This window comes from Leptodactylus fuscus, chromosome 6, assembly GCF_031893055.1.
Source record: "Leptodactylus fuscus isolate aLepFus1 chromosome 6, aLepFus1.hap2, whole genome shotgun sequence".
Lineage (NCBI taxonomy): Eukaryota > Metazoa > Chordata > Amphibia > Anura > Leptodactylidae > Leptodactylus > Leptodactylus fuscus.
This window is the reverse complement of record NC_134270.1, coordinates 33,299,016-33,318,566: the sequence shown is the minus strand read 5'-3', so window position 1 is coordinate 33,318,566 and position 19,551 is coordinate 33,299,016. Positions and strand designations below refer to the sequence as shown.

The 19,551-nt window shown below is 45.5% G+C and overlaps 1 protein-coding gene across 9 annotated transcripts in view; it reads right to left on the bottom strand.

Moving 5' to 3' along the window:
• The window catches only part of NCAM1 (neural cell adhesion molecule 1), a 287,420-nt gene that overhangs the window by 93,923 nt on the left and 173,946 nt on the right, over window positions 1-19,551 (bottom strand). For all 9 annotated transcript variants that reach the window (XM_075279655.1, XM_075279659.1, XM_075279660.1 and 6 more), the window contains exons 2-4: window positions 16,113-16,187; window positions 14,975-15,184; window positions 13,121-13,264 (exon numbers count right to left, since the gene is read on the bottom strand). In XM_075279655.1, the coding sequence (XP_075135756.1) occupies window positions 13,121-13,264; window positions 14,975-15,184; window positions 16,113-16,187 (429 nt within the window). The remainder of the gene's footprint in view (window positions 1-13,120; window positions 13,265-14,974; window positions 15,185-16,112; window positions 16,188-19,551) is intronic.

The window sequence follows — 19,551 nt, the reverse complement described above, 5'->3', positions numbered from 1 at the left end:
AAATTCCCAATCTTCCCAGAACAATAACCCCAACTGTCCCTGCTCCCCAGAGCTGTTCTCCCTTCCTTTGACTGTACCGCAACCTGCCCCTCCATTTCGCGATTCCACGGACCTAACAGACGAGTATCTGTGTCCAGATGCTCAAACACTAGAGTCTCCTCCATTCCATCTCCGGTCGATTTGGTGGCGGATGACCAGCAACCCACCCTCATCGACGACGATGAGACGCAGTTGCTGTCAGGGCAGCCAGTTGACATGCGCATTGTGCAGGAGGAGGAGGCGAGACAGGAGTTGGAAGAGGAGGTGGTGGACGACGAGGACACCGACCCCACCTGGACAAGGCAGATGTCAAGCTGGGAAAGTAGTGTGGATGTTGAGGCAGGTGCAGCACCAAAAAGGGTAGCTAGAGGCAGAGACATGTCCAGAGGCAGAGGTCAGCTGCTTTGCCGAAGCCAGGCCAGACCCGGAATGTCCGAAGATGTTCCCTTTTGTACCCAGCCCAGAAAAACTCCCCCATCGAGGGCACGTTTCTTGAAGGTGTAGAGTTTTTTCAAGGAATGCGCCGAGGACAGATATAGTGTCGTCTACACAATTTGCCTCTCGAAATCGAGTAGGGGCCCTGAGAAGAGCAACCTGTCCACCACTTCAATGCACCGTCATTTGGAATCCAAGCAATGGAATCAGTGGCAGGCAGCAACGGCAGGACAAACGTCGCCCGCCGTTCATGCCACTGCCTCTGCTCACAGTGCTGGCGATGCACTCCAGAGGACGAGCCAGGACATCACTTCATCTGCCTCCGCCACTTTGTTGACTTCTCCCTCATCCTCCCCTGTTTCTGTCTTATCTCCTTCTCCTGCACCATCAAAGGCACCATCAGGCGCTTCTTTACAACAACCCACCATCTCTCAGACATTGGAGCGCCGGCAGAAATACACCGCTAACCACCCACCCACGCAAGCCTAGAACGCCAACATCGCTAAACTGCTGGCCCAGGAGAGGTTGGCGTTCCGGCTTGTTGAAACTCCCGCCTTCCCGGACCTGATGGCAACTGTGGCACCTCACTATGCCGTCCCTAGCCATCTCAACTTCTCCCGGTGTGGCGTCCCCGCCTTGCACCAGCACGTGTCACTCAACATCAGGTGGGCCCTTAGTTCCGCGCTTTGCTGCAAGGTCCACTTGACCACCGACACTTGGACAAGCGCCTGTGGTCAGGGATGCTGCAGTGCTTATCTTTAATGACAGGCAGGGTGAATGTGGTGGAGTCTGTTCCCCGGGTGCAAACTGGGGTGGCCTATCTCCTCTCCCAGGCCAAAATTCATGGCAGGAGTAGACTGAAACCCTACGACGCTGCAACCTCCACCACAGCTACTAGCGGCAAACGCTAAAACACTGGTGTGGGGAGACGTCAGCAGGCGGTGCTGAAGCTCATCAGCTTGGGGGACAGACAGCACAGTGCCTCCGAGGTCAGGGATGCCATCCTGGCTGAGATGGCATTTTTTTTTCCCTGCTACACCTGGGGCCTGGCATTTTTACGCCTGTGATAATGGCTGGAACCTGGTAGCGGCTCTGGAGCTTGCCAGCCTCCAACACGTTCCATGTTTGGCCCACGTCTAATCTAGTGGTGCAAAGTTTTTTAAAAACATACCCAAATGTACCGAAGCTACTGTTGAAAATGCGGCGCTTGTGCGCCCACTTTTGCAAGTGCACAGGAGTCGCTGCTAGCCTAAAAACACTCTAGCAAGGCCTACATCTGTCCAAACACAGGCTGTTGTCCGTCATTCACACACGCTGAAACCCTACAATACCATATCTTGAGCAGGGTGTGTGAGCTGCACAGACCTTTGATGGAGTTCCATCTACAAAACCCAAGGGTTCCTCAAAGTCAGCAACCAAAGTTTCTGCACCATGAGTTTCCAGGGGTGGCAGAGTTATGGCTAGGGGAAGAGGCATGGATAGGGATGATGTCTAGGGGCAAAAGCAATGTGGATGTGGAGGCAAGCTAAGCAGGAAAAACTGGGGGTACAAGCTAAGGCATGGACTGGGGTGATGTCTAGGGGCAAAAGCAGTGTGGATGTGGAGGCAAGCTAAGCAGGAAAAACTGGGGGTACAAGCTAAGGCATGGACTGGGGTGATGTCTAGGGGCAAAAGCAGTGTGGATGTGGAGGCAAGCTAAGCAGGAAAAACTGGGGGTACAAGCTAAGGCATGGACTGGGGTGATGTCTAGGGGCAAAAGCAGTGTGGATGTGGAGGCAAGCTAAGCAGGAAAAACTGGGGGTACAAGCTAAGGCATGGACTGGGGTGATGTCTAGGGGCAAAAGCAGTGTGGATGTGGAGGCAAGCAAAGCAGGGAAAATGGTGGCTAGAGGCAAAGGGATGTCCATAGGCAGCAAGGGCAAAGATGCAAAACTCTCCCGTTTCAAGAATTTTCCTGACTTGTTTCCCCACAAAACATTCCTGGGAGGAGGGCTGAAACACCACCCTCCTCCTCCTCCGCTGTTAGATTTACCCCAGCTACGAGCTGAAAACGCTGCAACACTGGTGTGGGGAGACGTCAGCAGGCTGGGCTGAAGCTCATCAGCTTGGGAGACGGACAGCACACTGCCTCTGAGGTCAGGGATGCCATCCTGGATGAGATGGCAATTTGTTTATCCCCGCTGCCCCTGGGGCCAGGTTTTTTAGCTTGTTGGAGGGCTCTGGAGCTTGCCAGCCTCCAACACGTTCCATGCCTGGCCCACATGTTCAATGTAGTGGTGCAATGATTTTTAAAAACATACCCCAAATTAGCTGAGCTAAGGGTGAAAGTGCGGCACTTGGACACCCACTTTCCCAAGTCTACAGTACCTGGAGCTAGCCGCAATACACTCCAGCAAGGCCTACATCTGCCTGAAGCACCTACTGTTGTGCGAGGTCACCACACGCTCTAACCCTAGATACCGTATGTTCAGCAGGGTGTGTGAGCAGCAGAGACCTTTGATGGAGTACCAGCTACAAAACCCAAGGGTTCCTCAGAGTCAGCTCCCTCACTTTCTGCACCATGAGTTTCCATGGGTGGCAGACTTATGGCTAGAGGCACAGGCATGGATAGGGGTGATGTGTAGGGGCAAAAGCAGTGTGGATGTGGAGGCAAGCTAAGCAGCAAAAACTGGGGGTACAAGCAGCCGGTGACATCATCACTGACAAGCACAGCTGTCTGTCAGCTGACAGGCTGACTTTCACCAAAATGAACAGACAATGGATAGACTCATCATATACATGTCAGTTACATGACAAATTTAGTGCAATTTGCAAGTCCAAGATGGTTTGGAGATCTGCGGAGAGGAATCTCACCACCTCTTGCGGGTGCCATCATTTGGAAGGCAAGCCCTGGGCTCAGTGGGTGAGAGCAAGCGCAGGATAATCGTCGTTTGGCCTGGCGGCCACTGCCTCTTCCACTGTTGACAGGGCTGGCGCTGCAGTCCAGACCAGGAGCCAGGACACCTCCACATCTGCCTCTGACACTTTGGGGAGTTCACCCTTATCCTCACCTTTTCCTGCCATTTCTCCTTTTGCCCGCGCCATCATGCGCCTCTTCCCAGCAACTCCCCATCTCCCAAGCCTTTCATTTCATGCTAAAGTACAGCGCAACCCACCCACATGCCCAAGGCTTCAACGGCCTCATCTCAAGAAATCTGGCCCAGGAGATGTTGGAATCCCGGCTGGGGGACACTCTGCCCTTTTTGGGCAGAGTGTCTACTGCGCCACCGCACTGTGCCGTCCACACCAGCACTTTCCCCCAAACATGAGGCGGTCCCTAAATTCAGCGCTTAGCCCTAAAGTTCCATGTGACCAGTTACGAATGGACAAGTGCATGCGGACAGGGACGCTACCTTTCAATTTGGGCACAGTGGTTGAATGTAGTTGAGGCGTGGACCGGGTCGCAAAATGTGGTGGCCTGACTTGTCTCCCCACACAACATTCCTGGGAGGAGGGCTGAAACACCACCCTCCTCCGCTGTTAAACTGACCCCAGCTACGAGCTGGAAACGCTGCAACACTGGTGTGGGGAGACGTCAGCGGGCCGTGCTGAAGCTCATCAGCTTGGGGGCCAGACAGCACACTGCCTACAAAGTGAGTCATGCCATCCTCGATGAGACGGCAATGTGGTTTTTGCCACTGCACCTGGGCCCAGGCATGTTGTCATGTGTGATAATGGCCGTAACCTGGGATTGGCTCTGTAGCTTGGCAGCCTGCAACATATTCCATGCCTGGGCCACGTTTTTAACTCATTGCTGCTAATCTTTTGAAAAAGGTACCCCAATGTTCCTGAGCTACTGGTGAAAGTGTGGCGCTTGTGCGGATAGTTTTTAAAGTGTATAGTTGCCGCTGCTAGCCTCTATGCACTCCTACAACGCCTGTACCTGCTGGAACAACGGCTGTTGTGCGACGTCTCCACACTGCTGGCACTAAACATATCATGTGTTGAGCAGAGTGTGTGAGCAGCACAGACCTTTGATGTAGTTCCAACTCCAAAACCCTCGGGTTCGTCAAAGTCAACTCCCTCAGTTGCTCAACCATGAGTGGCCATGGGTGGCAGACTTATGTGAAATCCCATCCCATCCATTGCACTGGACACGAAACATTAGCATGCGCTCAGCACAACTTCGGATATGGCAGATGCGTTAAGCAGGGTGCAGGGTACAACACAGACCAGGCCCGAGCACCAGGAACAGGTGTTAGAAATACTGCAGCATCTGCCATTTCCTTCCAATTTTGGGGTTTTGGACCCGCCACCGACTTGTCTGGACCTAAGTGGGGATCATGAGACACAGTTGCCATCAAGGCAAGCTGTGGTCATGTGCGGTTTGCAGTAAGGGGGCAGTGCGCAATTGGAAGAGGAGTTGGTGGATGACGAGGCCACCGACCCCACATGGACAGGGGTGATGTCTAGGGGCTAAAGCAGTGTAGATGTAGAGGGAAGCTAAATCAACAAAAAACCTGGGTAGAAGCAAAGGCATAAACTGGGGTGATGTTTAGGGGTGAAAGCAGAGTAGATGTGGAGGGAAGCTAAGCAGCAAAAACAGTGGGTAGAAGCAAAGGCATGCAAAACTCTACCCTGTTGGAAGACTTATTCCTAGGTCTGGAACACGTTAATGGCCCCCCTGGACAAATTACTGCCACTCAGGGGCCTAGTGTCACCAGGAGGGACAAGTATAGGCGCATGTTGTGGGAATACCTGGCCGACACCAGCTCTGTCCTCTCCGATCCCTCTGTGCTCTACAGCCTAAACTTATTTTCTCATCTTTTTTTCTGAACTGCACATCTCTTGCCTGCTTCCTTTGGGATCTTAGAAATGGTGGTCCACTTCCACAGATGGTAACTTCAATAGACAGTGTAACGGGAGTAGCTGAGGGATCGCTGTCTTAACCACTTTTTGGCACAAAATTAACTTCCAAAGCCAAATATGGTGCAAGTATATGATGCAAGGACACCTACACACCTATCTCTGACACATTGGGGAGTTCACCCTCATGCGCCCTTTTGGCCTGCACCATCATGCGCCTCTTCCCAGCCACTCCACATTTCCCAAGCTTTTCATTGCAGGCAGAAGTACAATACAACCCACCCCCATGCCCAAGCCTGTAACAGCCTCATCGATAAACTGCTGGCCCTGGAGATGTTGGTGTTTGTTTATGCTTCTGGAGACCCAGGCCTTCCGTCAGCAGATGGCAGCTGGGGCACCTCCCTATGCTGGGCCTAGCCGTTACTACTTCTCTTGGTGTGCTGTCTCTGCCTTGCGCCTGCATGTGTCCCATAACATCAGTCGGGCCCAGAGCTCTGCGCTTTGCTGCAAGGTCCACTTGACCACCGACACATGGACAAGCGCCTGTGGTCAGGGATGCTGCAGTGCTTATCTTTAATGACAGGCAGGGTGAATGTGGTGGAGTCTGTTCCCCGGGTGCAAACTGGGGTGGCCTATCTCCTCTCCCAGGCCAAAATTCATGGCAGGAGTAGACTGAAACCCTACGAAGCTGCAACCTCCACCCCAGCTACTAGCGGAAAACACTGTAACACTGGCATGGGGAGATGTCAGCAGGCCGTGCTGAAACTGATCAGCTTGGGGGACAGACAGCACAGTGCCTCCGAGGTCAGGGATGCCATCCTGGCTGAGATGGCATTTTTTTTTCCCTGCTACACCTGGGGCCTGGCATTTTTGCGCCTGTGATAATGGCTGGAACCTGGTAGCAGATCTGGAGCTTGCCAGACTCAAACATGGTCCACGCATGGCCCACGTTTTCCAACTTGTTGGTGCCATGTTTCTTTGAAACCTACACCATTGTGCCTGATATACAGGTCAAAGTGGGGCCATTTTCGTAAGTGAGAACTAGCCTCTGCTAGGCAGAAAACATTCAGAGCACACTCCTCTCATCTTCGCACCGTTGGCTGGCGGAGGAAGACGAGGGGGTTGGAGTGGCATCTGATGTCCCTATCCCACACGAGGCTAGAGGGTGCACTTCAGTGCATCCCATTGCTTCACCACAAATGGTGTGAAGGGGAGTGGAAAATGGAGGAAATGGAGAGTGACCCTTACAGTTGGGGCCAGCAAAGGCATGCCAAGTAACACACTGGCACACATGGCTGACTTCATCTTGGGTTGCTTTTCAACACATATTTCACATCATGAAGAACAAATAATACTGGATTTTTTCAAGCCTCGAACCCCGGTCTAGGTCTAATGTCTGTTCCTTTCTTATATTAGGGGAGAGGGAAAAAAATTACTTCAGTGATACGTTTAGCGTACATAGACTGACTATTAATGTGTATCCCACTTAGTGTTGTTAGGGTTACACACCGTCACAACCTGGCTAAAGCTTCTATAGCTGTTAATAAAGTCAACATAACTTTACGGTATCCAAAAAGACAGCTGGTACCGACAGAGAGCAAGACAAATGTCACCCAAAGCTGTGAGCTCTGAACACCCACAGTGACTTTGGCGTCATCATCATTATAAGGGAGCGGGTGGTAATAAATAACTTGGCAGTGCCTAAAACCCAAAAAGCTTATACAACTATATTTACATTAAGATACACAAATGAAACTTTTCAGTAGCATGTCATGAGACAAGCTGATAAGCTCTTCCTTTGTGCAGTGCTATTTGAAAGTTAAACGCTGCCTTTATTTTAATTCTGGAGAAGGTGCAGACATTAGATTTAGAACATGTTGTCTTCATTGTCCAAATCCTCTATATAGGTAACGTGTTTTTCGGGCCGAGCTGTCTGGGAACGAGCTGGTGCAGCACTGACAACCTGGGTGAATATGGCAAGAGCCTGAGATGTAGGGTGAATGAATCCCCAAATTATTTGTGGAATTCCCAGTGAGACAATGGCACTGTATACCAGTATTAAAAATTGTGGGTGCACATAACCCCCATATATTCTTTGAATTCCCAGTGAGACAATGGAACTGTATAGCAGTAGCAAAAATTGTGGGTGCACGTAACCCCCATATATTCTTTGAATTCCCAGTCAGACAATGGCACTGTATACCAGTATTAAAAATTGTGGGTGCACATAACCCCCATATATTCTTTGAATTCCCAGTGAGACAATGGCACTGTATAGCAGTAGCAAAAATTGTGGGTGCACGTCACCCCAATATATTCTTTGAATTCCCAGTCAGACAATGGCACTGTATACCAGTAGTAAAAATTGTGGGTGCACATAACCCCCATATATTCTTTGAATTCCCAGTCAGACAATGGCACTGTATACCAGTATTAAAAATTGTGGGTGCACATAACCCCCATATATTCTTTGAATTCCCAGTCAGACAATGGCACTGTATACCAGTATTAAAAATTGTGGGTGCACATAACCCCCATATATTCTTTGAATTCCCAGTCAGACAATGGCACTGTATACCAGTATTAAAAATTGTGGGTGCACATAACCCCCATATATTCTTTGAATTCCCAGTGAGACAATGGAACTGTATAGCAGTAGCAAAAATTGTGGGTGCACGTAACCCCCATATATTCTTTCAATTCCCAGTCAGACAATGGCACTGTATACCAGTATTAAAAATTGTGGGTGCACATAACCCCCATATATTCTTTGAATTCCCAGTGAGACAATGGCACTGTATAGCAGTAGCAAAAATTGTGGGTGCACGTCACCCCAATATATTCTTTGAATTCCCAGTCAGACAATGGCACTGTATACCAGTATTAAAAATTGTGGGTGCACATAACCCCCATATATTCTTTGAATTCCCAGTGAGACAATGGAACTGTATAGCAGTAGCAAAAATTGTGGGTGCACGTAACCCCCATATATTCTTTGAATTCCCAGTCAGACAATGGCACTATATACCAGTATTAAAAATTGTGGGTGCACATAACCCCAATATATTCTTTGAATTCCCAGTCAGACAATGGCACTGTATACCAGTATTAAAAATTGTGGGTGCACATAACCCCCATATATTCTTTGAATTCCCAGTGAGACAATGGCACTGTATAGCAGTAGCAAAAATTGTGGGTGCACGTCACCCCAATATATTCTTTGAATTCCCAGTCAGACAATGGCACTGTATACCAGTAGTAAAAATTGTGGGTGCACATAACCCCCATATATTCTTTGAATTCCCAGTCAGACAATGGCACTGTATACCAGTATTAAAAATTGTGGGTGCACATAACCCCCATATATTCTTTGAATTCCCAGTCAGACAATGGCACTGTATACCAGTATTAAAAATTGTGGGTGCACATAACCCCCATATATTCTTTGAATTCCCAGTGAGACAATGGAACTGTATAGCAGTAGCAAAAATTGTGGGTGCACGTAACCCCCATATATTCTTTGAATTCCCAGTCAGACAATGGCACTGTATACCAGTATTAAAAATTGTGGGTGCACATAACCCCCATATATTCTTTGAATTCCCAGTCAGACAATGGCACTATATACCAGTAGTAAAAATTGTGGGTGCACATAACCCCAATATATTCTTTGAATTCCCAGTGAGACAATGGCACTGTATACCAGTATTAAAAATTGTGGGTGCACATAACCCCCATATATTCTTTGAATTCCCAGTCAGACAATGGCACTGTATACCAGTATTAAAAATTGTGGGTGCACATAACCCCCATATATTCTTTGAATTCCCAGTGAGACAATGGAACTGTATAGCAGTATTAAAAATTGTGGGTGCACGCAACCCCCATATATTCTTTGAATTCCCAGTGAGACAATGGAACTGTATAGCAGTAGCAAAAATTGTGGGTGCACGTAACCCCCATATATTCTTTGAATTCCCAGTCAGACAATGGCACTGTATACCAGTATTAAAAATTGTGGGTGCACATAACCCCCATATATTCTTTGAATTCCCAGTGAGACAATGGAACTGTATAGCAGTAGCAAAAATTGTGGGTGCACGTAACCCCCATATATTCTTTGAATTCCCAGTCAGACAATGGCACTATATACCAGTAGTAAAAATTGTGGGTGCACATAACCCCAATATATTCTTTGAATTCCCAGTGAGACAATGGCACTGTATACCAGTAGTAAAAATTGTGGGTGCACATAACCCCAATATATTCTTTGAATTCCCAGTCAGACAATGGCACTGTATACCAGTATTAAAAATTGTGGGTGCACATAACCCCCATATATTCTTTGAATTCCCAGTCAGACAATGGCACTATATACCAGTATTAAAAATTGTGGGTGCACGTAACCCCAATATATTCTTTGAATTCCCAGTCAGACAATGGCACTGTATACCAGTATTAAAAATTGTGGGTGCACATAACCCCCATATATTCTTTGAATTCCCAGTGAGACAATGGCACTATATACCAGTAGTAAAAATTGTGGGTGCACATAACCCCAATATATTCTTTGAATTCCCAGTCAGACAATGGCACTGTATACCAGTAGTAAAAATTGTGGGTGCACATAACCCCCATATATTCTTTGAATTCCCAGTGAGACAATGGCACTGTATAGCAGTAGCAAAAATTGTGGGTGCACGTCACCCCAATATATTCTTTGAATTCCCAGTCAGACAATGGCACTGTATACCAGTAGTAAAAATTGTGGGTGCACGTAACCCCAATATATTCTTTGAATTCCCAGTCAGACAATGGCACTGTATACCAGTATTAAAAATTGTGGGTGCACATAACCCCCATATATTCTTTGAATTCCCAGTCAGACAATGGCACTATATACCAGTAGTAAAAATTGTGGGTGCACATAACCCCAATATATTCTTTGAATTCCCAGTGAGACAATGGCACTGTATACCAGTATTAAAAATTGTGGGTGCACATAACCCTCATATATTCTTTGAATTCCCAGTCAGACAATGGCACTGTATACCAGTATTAAAAATTGTGGGTGCACATAACCCCCATATATTCTTTGAATTCCCAGTGAGACAATGGAACTGTATAGCAGTATTAAAAATTGTGGGTGCACGTAACCCCCATATATTCTTTGAATTCCCAGTCAGACAATGGCACTGTATACCAGTATTAAAAATTGTGGGTGCACATAACCCCCATATATTCTTTGAATTCCCAGTGAGACAATGGCACTGTATAGCAGTAGCAAAAATTGTGGGTGCACGTCACCCCAATATATTCTTTGAATTCCCAGTCAGACAATGGCACTATATGGCAGTAGCAAAAATTGTGGGTGTATATAGCCCCAATTCTATTGCTAGGGGACTTGCAGGGTATTTCTGAGGTGAAGGTGGGGGGGCACACCGTTGGAACGGGGATTTGGGGTGTATATATGGGGTATACGGGAATACACTGTCAGTGTGTTCCATTCAGGATCCTGGGAAAGCTGGGTTGCGGCGATTGAGCCCGTCAGTGCCACGTTACACTGACAAGCTTCTCCCTGGAATTGAAGTTATATGTAAGCCCAATATATTCTTTGAATTCCCAGTGAGACAATGGCACTATATGGCAGTAGCAAAAATAGTGGGTGTATATAGCCCCAATTCTATTGCTAGGGGACTTGCAGGGTATTTCTGGGGTGAAGGTGGGGGGGCACACCGTTGGAACGGGTATCGGGGGTATATATCGGGTATACGGGAATACACTGACAGTGTATTCCATTCAGGATCCTGGGAAAGCTGGGTTGCGGCGATTGAGCCCGTCAGTGCCACGTTACACTGACAAGCTTCTCCCTGGAATTTAGCTCTTATAAGAGCTGTTGGTTGTCTTCTCCTTCCTATCCTAGCCTGTCCCTGCCTACCCAGAATCTAACCCCTAGCTAACTGGACGGAAACCTCCGTCCTCGGTGAATTGCAAGCTCAGAATGACGCGAACCTGGGCGGCGCTGTTCTTTTAAATTAGAGGTCACATGTTTTCGGCAGCCAATGGGTTTTGCCTACTTTTTTCAACGTCACCGGTGTCGTAGTTCCTGTCCCACCTACCCTGCGCTGTTATTGTAGCAAAAAAGGCGCCAGGGAAGGTGGGAGGGGAATCGAGTAATGGCGCACTTTACCACGCGGTGTTCGATTCGATTCGAACATGCCGAACAGCCTAATATCCGATCGAACATGAGTTCGATAGAACACTGTTCGCTCATCTCTAGCTATTTATACATATGTCCCACAAGGAAAAAAAACAAGATTTCTTAAAACCATCCTTAGGTCCAACCCCATCTTTACTAAACTGTATCACTATTAACTGCACTGAATCACTGTTTTACCATACAGTATCACTACTTTACTGAGCTGAATTACTGCTTTACTATATAGTATCACTGCTTTACTATACAGTATCAACCACTTTAGTACACAGTATCACTGCTTTACTGAACTGAATCACTGCTTTACTGAACTGAATCACTGCTTTACCACACAGTATCACTGTTTTACCTTAGGCCGGGTTCACACGGAGTTACGTGCCGCGAGATTTGGCACGTAGACGCCGCGTGACCCTTTGCGTGCCGTACACGCTCCCATTCATTTCAATGGGAGCGGGGAGCGTATGCGCCGCGCTAGTTTGCGGCCGTGAATAAATGCACGGCCGCAAACTAGCGTGGCGCATACGCTCCCCGCTCCCATTGAAATGAATGGGAGCGTGTACGGCACGCAAAGGGTCACGCGGCGTCTACGTGCCAAATCTCGCGGCACGTAACTCCGTGTGAACCCGGCCTTACATTATCACTGCTTTACTGCACCAAATCACTGCTTTACCATATAATATCACTGCTTTACTATACAGTATCACTGCTTTACTGAACTGAACCACTGCTTTTACTACACTGTATCACTACTTTACTGCACTTAATCACTGCTTCACTATACAGTATCACTGTTTTACTATACAGTATCACTGCTTTACCATACAGTGTCACTGCTTTACTGAACTGAATCACTGCTTTACTACACAGTATCACTACTTTACTATACAGAATCACAGCTTTACTGCCCTGAATAACTCTTTTACTAAACTGCATCACTGCTTTACTGCACTGAATCAAAGCTTTACTACACTGTATCACTGCTTTAGTAGACTATATTACTGCTTTACTGCACTGAATCACTGCTTTACTACACTGTATTACAGCTTTACTACACTGTATCACTGCTTTACTAGACTGTATTACTACTTTACTGCCCTGAATAACTGTTTTACTAGAATGTATCACTGATTTACTACACTGTATTACTGCTTTACTATACAGTATCACAGCTTTACTGCCCTGAATTACTCTTTTACTAGACTGTATCACTGCTTTACTAGACTGTATCACTGCTTTACTACACTGCATCACTGCTTTACTAGACTGTATCACTGCTTTACTACACTGCATCACTGCTTTACTAGACTGTATCACAGCTTTACTACACTGTATCACAGCTTTACTAGACTGTATCACAGCTTTACTAGTCTGTATTACTGCTTTACTGCACAACACAATAAACACCTTCCAAGAAGTTTTACCTTATTGCAGGTAAACTTGGTAGAAGTTAAAATAAGTTGCTAAGACTGTATTTTGAAACATAGTAAATACATCACGTAGTGTAATAGTAGTGTGATTTTTCATGTCTCATATAGAATCTGATGCTATATATTGCACTCTTTCATTTCTAGGCTAACGTCTTACCATCCTTCTTGAACTGTACATCTCTGCCTTTGTGCTTCCAGATAATGACCGAGGGCATTGAGCTTGAGACATCACAAACGATAACAGCGTCTGTCCGCTCTGTGAACTCCTGCGGGGTGGGTGCGTTTTTAAAGGTCAGCTTCTCTGTGGAGAAAGAAAAAAAGCCAAACTTGTGTCAAGAACCAGCTCAAACAATTTTTGAGAGCTGATGTAGCTTATGTGACCTACCCTGTGGGGTTTATTGGCAGAAGATGTTACTTAAAGGGGACACCTAAGCTCCCCCAATACGTCTGCTTTAGTACATACTTGTATTCTGTATGAGATAACAATATCAACTCTCCACGGCAAAATCAGGAGCCGATCACAGATGATCAGAGTGATGGCTCTCATATTAGAGGGGCTGTACATGATTTCTAAGGTGCATTACTTCTCATAAGGAGACTTGGCCTGCTGATACTAGGCACACTTTCAATGCAGTGCCTAGTTTGCCTAAACCTTCTTATTTCATTTAAAAAAAAACTTTTATAGAACGATATTCTATGATTATTGATATTTTCTATCTATTTTCTATTTCCATCTCACAAAAAACATTAACCATCTAATCGAAGAATAAGTGACAAATATATGATCACCATGGGCCACACCAATCACTAGAAGGGGGTCCTGAGCACCCTACTAAATTTAGCAGTGGTCATGTATGTACCCTGTCCTGTTGCTCCATTCAATTTGGTCTGAGCACTGGACTTGGATAACTACTTCAGTCCCATAGACAGTGAATACTTGACTACTGTAACTCCTTACTAATCGCTCTTCCCCTCACTAAACTCTCTCCTCTACAATCTATTCTGAATGCAGCGGCCAGGCTCATCTATCAGGCTAGATGCTACAGTGATGCCTCCGGTCTGTGCCAGTCGCTACATTAGCTGCCTATTCATTATAGAATACAATATAAAGTTATCCCTCTCATCCACAAGGCTCTCCATAATGCTGCAACTCCCTACATTTCCTCCCTCATCTCTGTCTACCGCCCAACCCGTGTTCTCCGTTCACTCAATGACCTAACACTTACATCCTCTATTATCAGAACCTCCCACGCTCGTATACAAGACTTCTCCCAAGCTGCACCACTTCTCTGGAATGCTCTACCCCGGACAATCAGATTAACTCCCAATTTCTACAGCTTCAAGCGCTAATTAAAGACGCATCTTTTCAGACAAGCCTATCACAATTCCTAATGTAAACCCTTCCGTACCGTAAATAGAATCCCCAAAATTTAACCCTCCTCTGTTCCCGCTCCCACATTACCCCACATGATATGATGCCATTTCAGACTAACTTTATATGTCCAGGCACCATCCGCATGTTACAGGACACCACTAGTGATGGCTCATAAAGATTTATGTTTGTGTAATCACAGTCACCACTGACTACTGTATAAGCAATACTGCCCCTGCTACCTCTTGTGTCACCCCCTCTACCTCATAGATTGTAAGCTCTTGCGAGCAGGGCCCTCAGTCCCATTGTGTGAAATGACTTTCTTTGTAATGTATCTTTCAGTCTGTATTTGAACCCTACAAATTGTACAGCGCTGCGGAATATGTTGGCACTATATAAATAAAATTAATTAATTCATTCATTCATTCAATGGAGGTGAATAGAGATGTGATCTGCTCACCATTCAGTGGAAACACAAAAACTTTTATCGACTATCCTACTGAAAAATTTGTTTCAAGGGATAAGCCCTTTAAATACGTCAACATTGAGGAAAAAGCTAATGGTCAACAACATATTGCTCAACTCATTATTCAATTTTCTAGGCTTCTATTTCCCCTGGAAATGAATGAGCAGTCTTACGATAAATCTGGAGTGTGACAGTGCTCTCTGATCGTCCTTCTTCTGGGCTGGTGGCGATGCATTTGTAGGTCCCGGCATCCTGAATGCTGGCATTGTATATGGTAAGCGTTGATGAATAGTCATCGCTCCTCACTACCGAAATCTGCTGTTGGTTGCTTAGTTTTTCACCAGTTGGAGATTCCCAGTAGATTTCACTTGCTTCACCGATTACTGAGGTGCAACAAAAAGCAAAAGAGGACGAATCGGTGAATTTCACTCAACCAGGAAAAATGCGTCTTTGTTTGGGGGATGGGGGGGGGGAGAAAGTAAAACAACAAACACGAAAAAAAAATGTAATTGAAACATTTCCAGAAAACCCTAGATAGTGTATACGAAGGTCAAAAATCCACATGACATTTGAATGACATCCGCGTGCTGTCTATTCTCCACTGATTTCAATTGGGGATTCTGTTTCGTTCCTATAAATACAATTCTGCTCCGTGACATCGGAACATAAAACCTTACAGAGCATTGGTCACCCCTTCGGACAGCACACTTGGTAGTCTACATATAGCCTTACAGGGCATGCGCCAATTTGGTAAAACAAGGATAAAGGTCATGATTGGACAGGATTAGGGCTCGTTCACTTCTGCGCCCGGCACTCCGTTCTGCAGGTTTCTGTTTCCTGCACAAAACAGGGCAGGAGACGGAAACCTGCCGGAATTTTTTCAAACCCATCCATTTCATTGTTGATATTTACTCATAACTGGGCACCTTCATCCCTGTTATCTATTATGTTACCCCAATTTTTCCCAATTTACTACTTTTGGGAATAGATAGTAAGATCTGGACTGTGCGGTATATGGTGACATTATTGGATTTCACAAGATCCAAACTCACAGACTAGTTTCTTAGGTCTATTCCTCTTTTGAGAAGTATCATGCTGGCTTTAGTGGCAGCAGATTGACACTGCACACTATTATTAGAACCTATTGTAAACCTACCTGTTTTTTCAGGTTAATTCAAGAAAGGTAAATTTGGTTACTGGTGGGATCCTGAATCTACCACAAAAATATCAAGCTAAAGCAAAAAACAGAACTCCTCTACTTATTCATGTAGACATTCTACTGTGTAATCCATTGACTATGTAGATGTTTACCTTGACATAAGAAGAATTTGGATTCCCCGAGGCCTATTTCTCCTTGATCAGGAACAATGGTAACTTCTAGAGCTGCTGTAAATGGAAAGAGTAAAACAATTGAGTTTTATGTAGAAAATTACAGTTCACAAGACTTTCTAGCTTGCACGTTTTTACAAGTACTGGAATGGATACCTCCAATACCAATATCTGTACAATTATTTATAACAAGATCTGCCTGCAGAGTCAAGTCCAGTTTTGTATAGTGGTACCCAATGATTTTACCTAATCTTATCACTTCCTACATTTTCATATATGAAGGAAGAGCAGCACAAAGGGCCCCTTCACACTGCGTAAGCGCTCGGCTCATTCCGAGCCGTACACATGAGCGCTTCTAAACACTTCCCATTCACTTCAATGGGAGCACTCGTAAAGCCGGCTTTACGCGCGCTCCCATTGAAGTGAATTGGAAGTGTTTAGTAGCGCTCACGTGTACTGCTCAAAGTGAGTCGAGCGCTTACGCCGTGTGAAGGGGCCCAAATACCTAAATGGTCGTATGAGAGTGTGGACAATTTCAAGCTAATGGTGGCCAAAAACAATTGAGCACGGCAACCATATAGTGGTGTCCTCTACTTTCACCCAATGGAAAGGATGATAGAGCAGTTGGATTTCGACATCCTGCCCAATGCTTTCATTCTCAGGGGAGGTAAGCTACTGTCAAAGGTGTCTGTGGCTTTCTCCCCTTGGAAAGTTCATACTCACTCAGACAAATTGATAGGAAGATAGTCAAGAACAATATTGGATGGTTTGCTAAGATCCTCAAATGTAATTGCTTTAAATGGGCTTTCAAACCTCAAGTGGATAGGACCTCCAAAGGAGAGGTCTTCAGCATGTTGGGATTGAACAACCGGACCCAGCACAGATCAGTAGTTCTAGCCTCTCTGGGTGCCAAAAGCTGTTAGTAAATGTGAGCCACCATGTGCAAGTAATAGGAGAATCACTGGAATTGCCCCAAATCATGACTACAGTGGATGGGGCTGCTGCTTTGCGCCTATTATTTTAGTAGTAGAGGTGATCCCCTTCCACTAGCAGCTTTCTGAGGCTGCTAGAACAGCTGGTCTGTGCGGGGTCTGCATCTCGGACACTGACAAATCATATAACGATGACCCATCCACCAGATAGGTCATCAGTAAGAAAATCAGCTTGGGGCCGGAAAATCCCTTTAACTGTATTTGCATGTGCCTGTGATATGGAGGGAACGGGCAGGTAATGCAATAATTGGTAACTTGGAAAACTGGGAAAGTTAACTTCGGTGAAACTCGCATTATCATGGTTTACTTTCAGAACTTTGAGCCGAGCACAGTTTTATTCCTCTTGCTATCAGGCTCATTATTACATATATAGATCATCCATCTGCTTTTCATGGTCATCTTCTTTTAGCAATTGTGGGGAGCACGGATCATCTTTTTTATTTCCTCTGCAACCACAGGTCCCTGTACACAATTTCCAATACGTGATTAATGACTGTCTCATGTCGTAACTGGTCTGACTATATGAATTTTAGCAAAGTGATCAAGAATCCCCTTAACAATAAAAGACTATGAGCAAAAAGCAAATTGGAAAATCAGAATGATTTAAATGACTCAGAGAGAAGTCATTTTGCAGAAACGACTCGGAGCTGGGTCACCTTTTGTGACTCGTCTATATCTACTTTAATGAAAGCGTACTTCTCCCTGTCCTTCACTGTATAGAGAGGTGAAAGTGTTACCAAGTACAATTACAAAGGCAGTTTTCTATTAGCGCATACACTGCAGTTTGTTCAAGAGAATGGAAAAGGTTTAATCTGTAGAATTTATATTCTTCCCAATCTCCCTTAAAGAGGACCTTTCACCACCTCCACCAATACTAGCACCTGTTAATAGGCTCCACTCCACAGATTCCAGCACAGTTGGAATTTTCTTTCTAGCCCCCACCATTCCCAAGCTACGAGTGCAGTTAGTTTTGATGCCTGGTGTGATGCTTAAGCTCTGTAATGTCAGAAGGGGGCGGTGTCAGGCAGGGGGGTGTGATTTAGAGCTCCAATCAGAGGCAGCCAGTGTCAGAGCTCAGAATCACATCCCTTGTATGCCCCAACCTGACACTGCCCACCTCATAAGTAGTATATCAGGCACCAAAATTATCAGTTTTGACTGCTCAGGAATGGTGTGGGCTAGAGAAAAAATCCAACTGTGCCAAAAACAGTGGAACAGCAGCTATTATTTGATGTAAAGAGATGGAATTAAAGGGTTTCTTCAATGTACAAATAAAAGCAATATATAATAATATTCAACTGAAGTATTACCAACAATGGAAGCTGTATCCCACTTAACTCCAATGACTCATCGATCTGCTTCTTTTATGTTGTCTGCTCCCTATTTACTGCTCATACAATCCAAACACAATAAACTACACTCGTACGAAGGTCTTGTCCTCAATTACTATTATATTTCCTAGGGAATTTGGGTGGTTTTATACTTTAGTATATTATGTAAAAAAAATCAGCAACCCAAGAAATATGCCATATAATTTGACCGGAATAAGATCTCCTAGTAAAGTATTTCTCAATCATTTAAAGGCAATCTTTTAGTTTCTGACCAGCTTTTAACTCATCAGAGCATAGGTCAGAAGCCATCAGTCTATTCAATAGAGGTTTTTTGGGCAGCTCTAGCCCCCTCACCCGACAGCCTCAGAACCCAATAAGTTTATAAACCTGTCACTTCCAGAGCAATGGTTCTCAGCCATGGTGCATTCCCCTCAATGCTACATGGCATACCCCCTGGGTTACATGAGCCACATGTTGAGAACCACCGTCCTAGTCAAAAGTCTATAGCTCAAACACAGAGAATAGTGCCGTCTGCTTCCTTTTCCATTCTCTTTGAGAACAGCTGGGGGCTGCCAGCTATCAGATGACCGTCAATCTGAAACTGATGATGTATCCTTACAATAGGTCATCAATATTTTAATCCTGGACTACACCTTTAACCAATGAGCCACTGAACCATCTATTTAGAGCTCATGTAAAATTTCTGGAGTGCCGCTATACCAGCCCCAGGTTTCTGAGATACGTGTGGTCCAGAGAGGGTCTGGAGTAGGCCTCAGCCCAGGTGTAGGTCATAGGCTCATTACTGGGCCATTAAAAGGCTGAAGAGCCTGCACTTCAGGGCAGATCCAGGGATTGAGAGAAAGTGACCGGGTCTGTCCTGTTACTCTGAGTCCGGTGAGACTGTATCGTGCTTATTAGTTTGTTCATGTGGCTGTTAGTAAGCCACATGTATAGTTAGCTTATTATTACTGTCTAGTTAGTAGCTCAGACGAGCAGGATTTGGTTTCTTATTGTTTTGCCTGAAGTTAAGGCTGTATTTTATTTTGTTCATTTTTGTGCCTGCTGTAAAGCTTTATTTATTTTGTTTTTTGTTGTTGT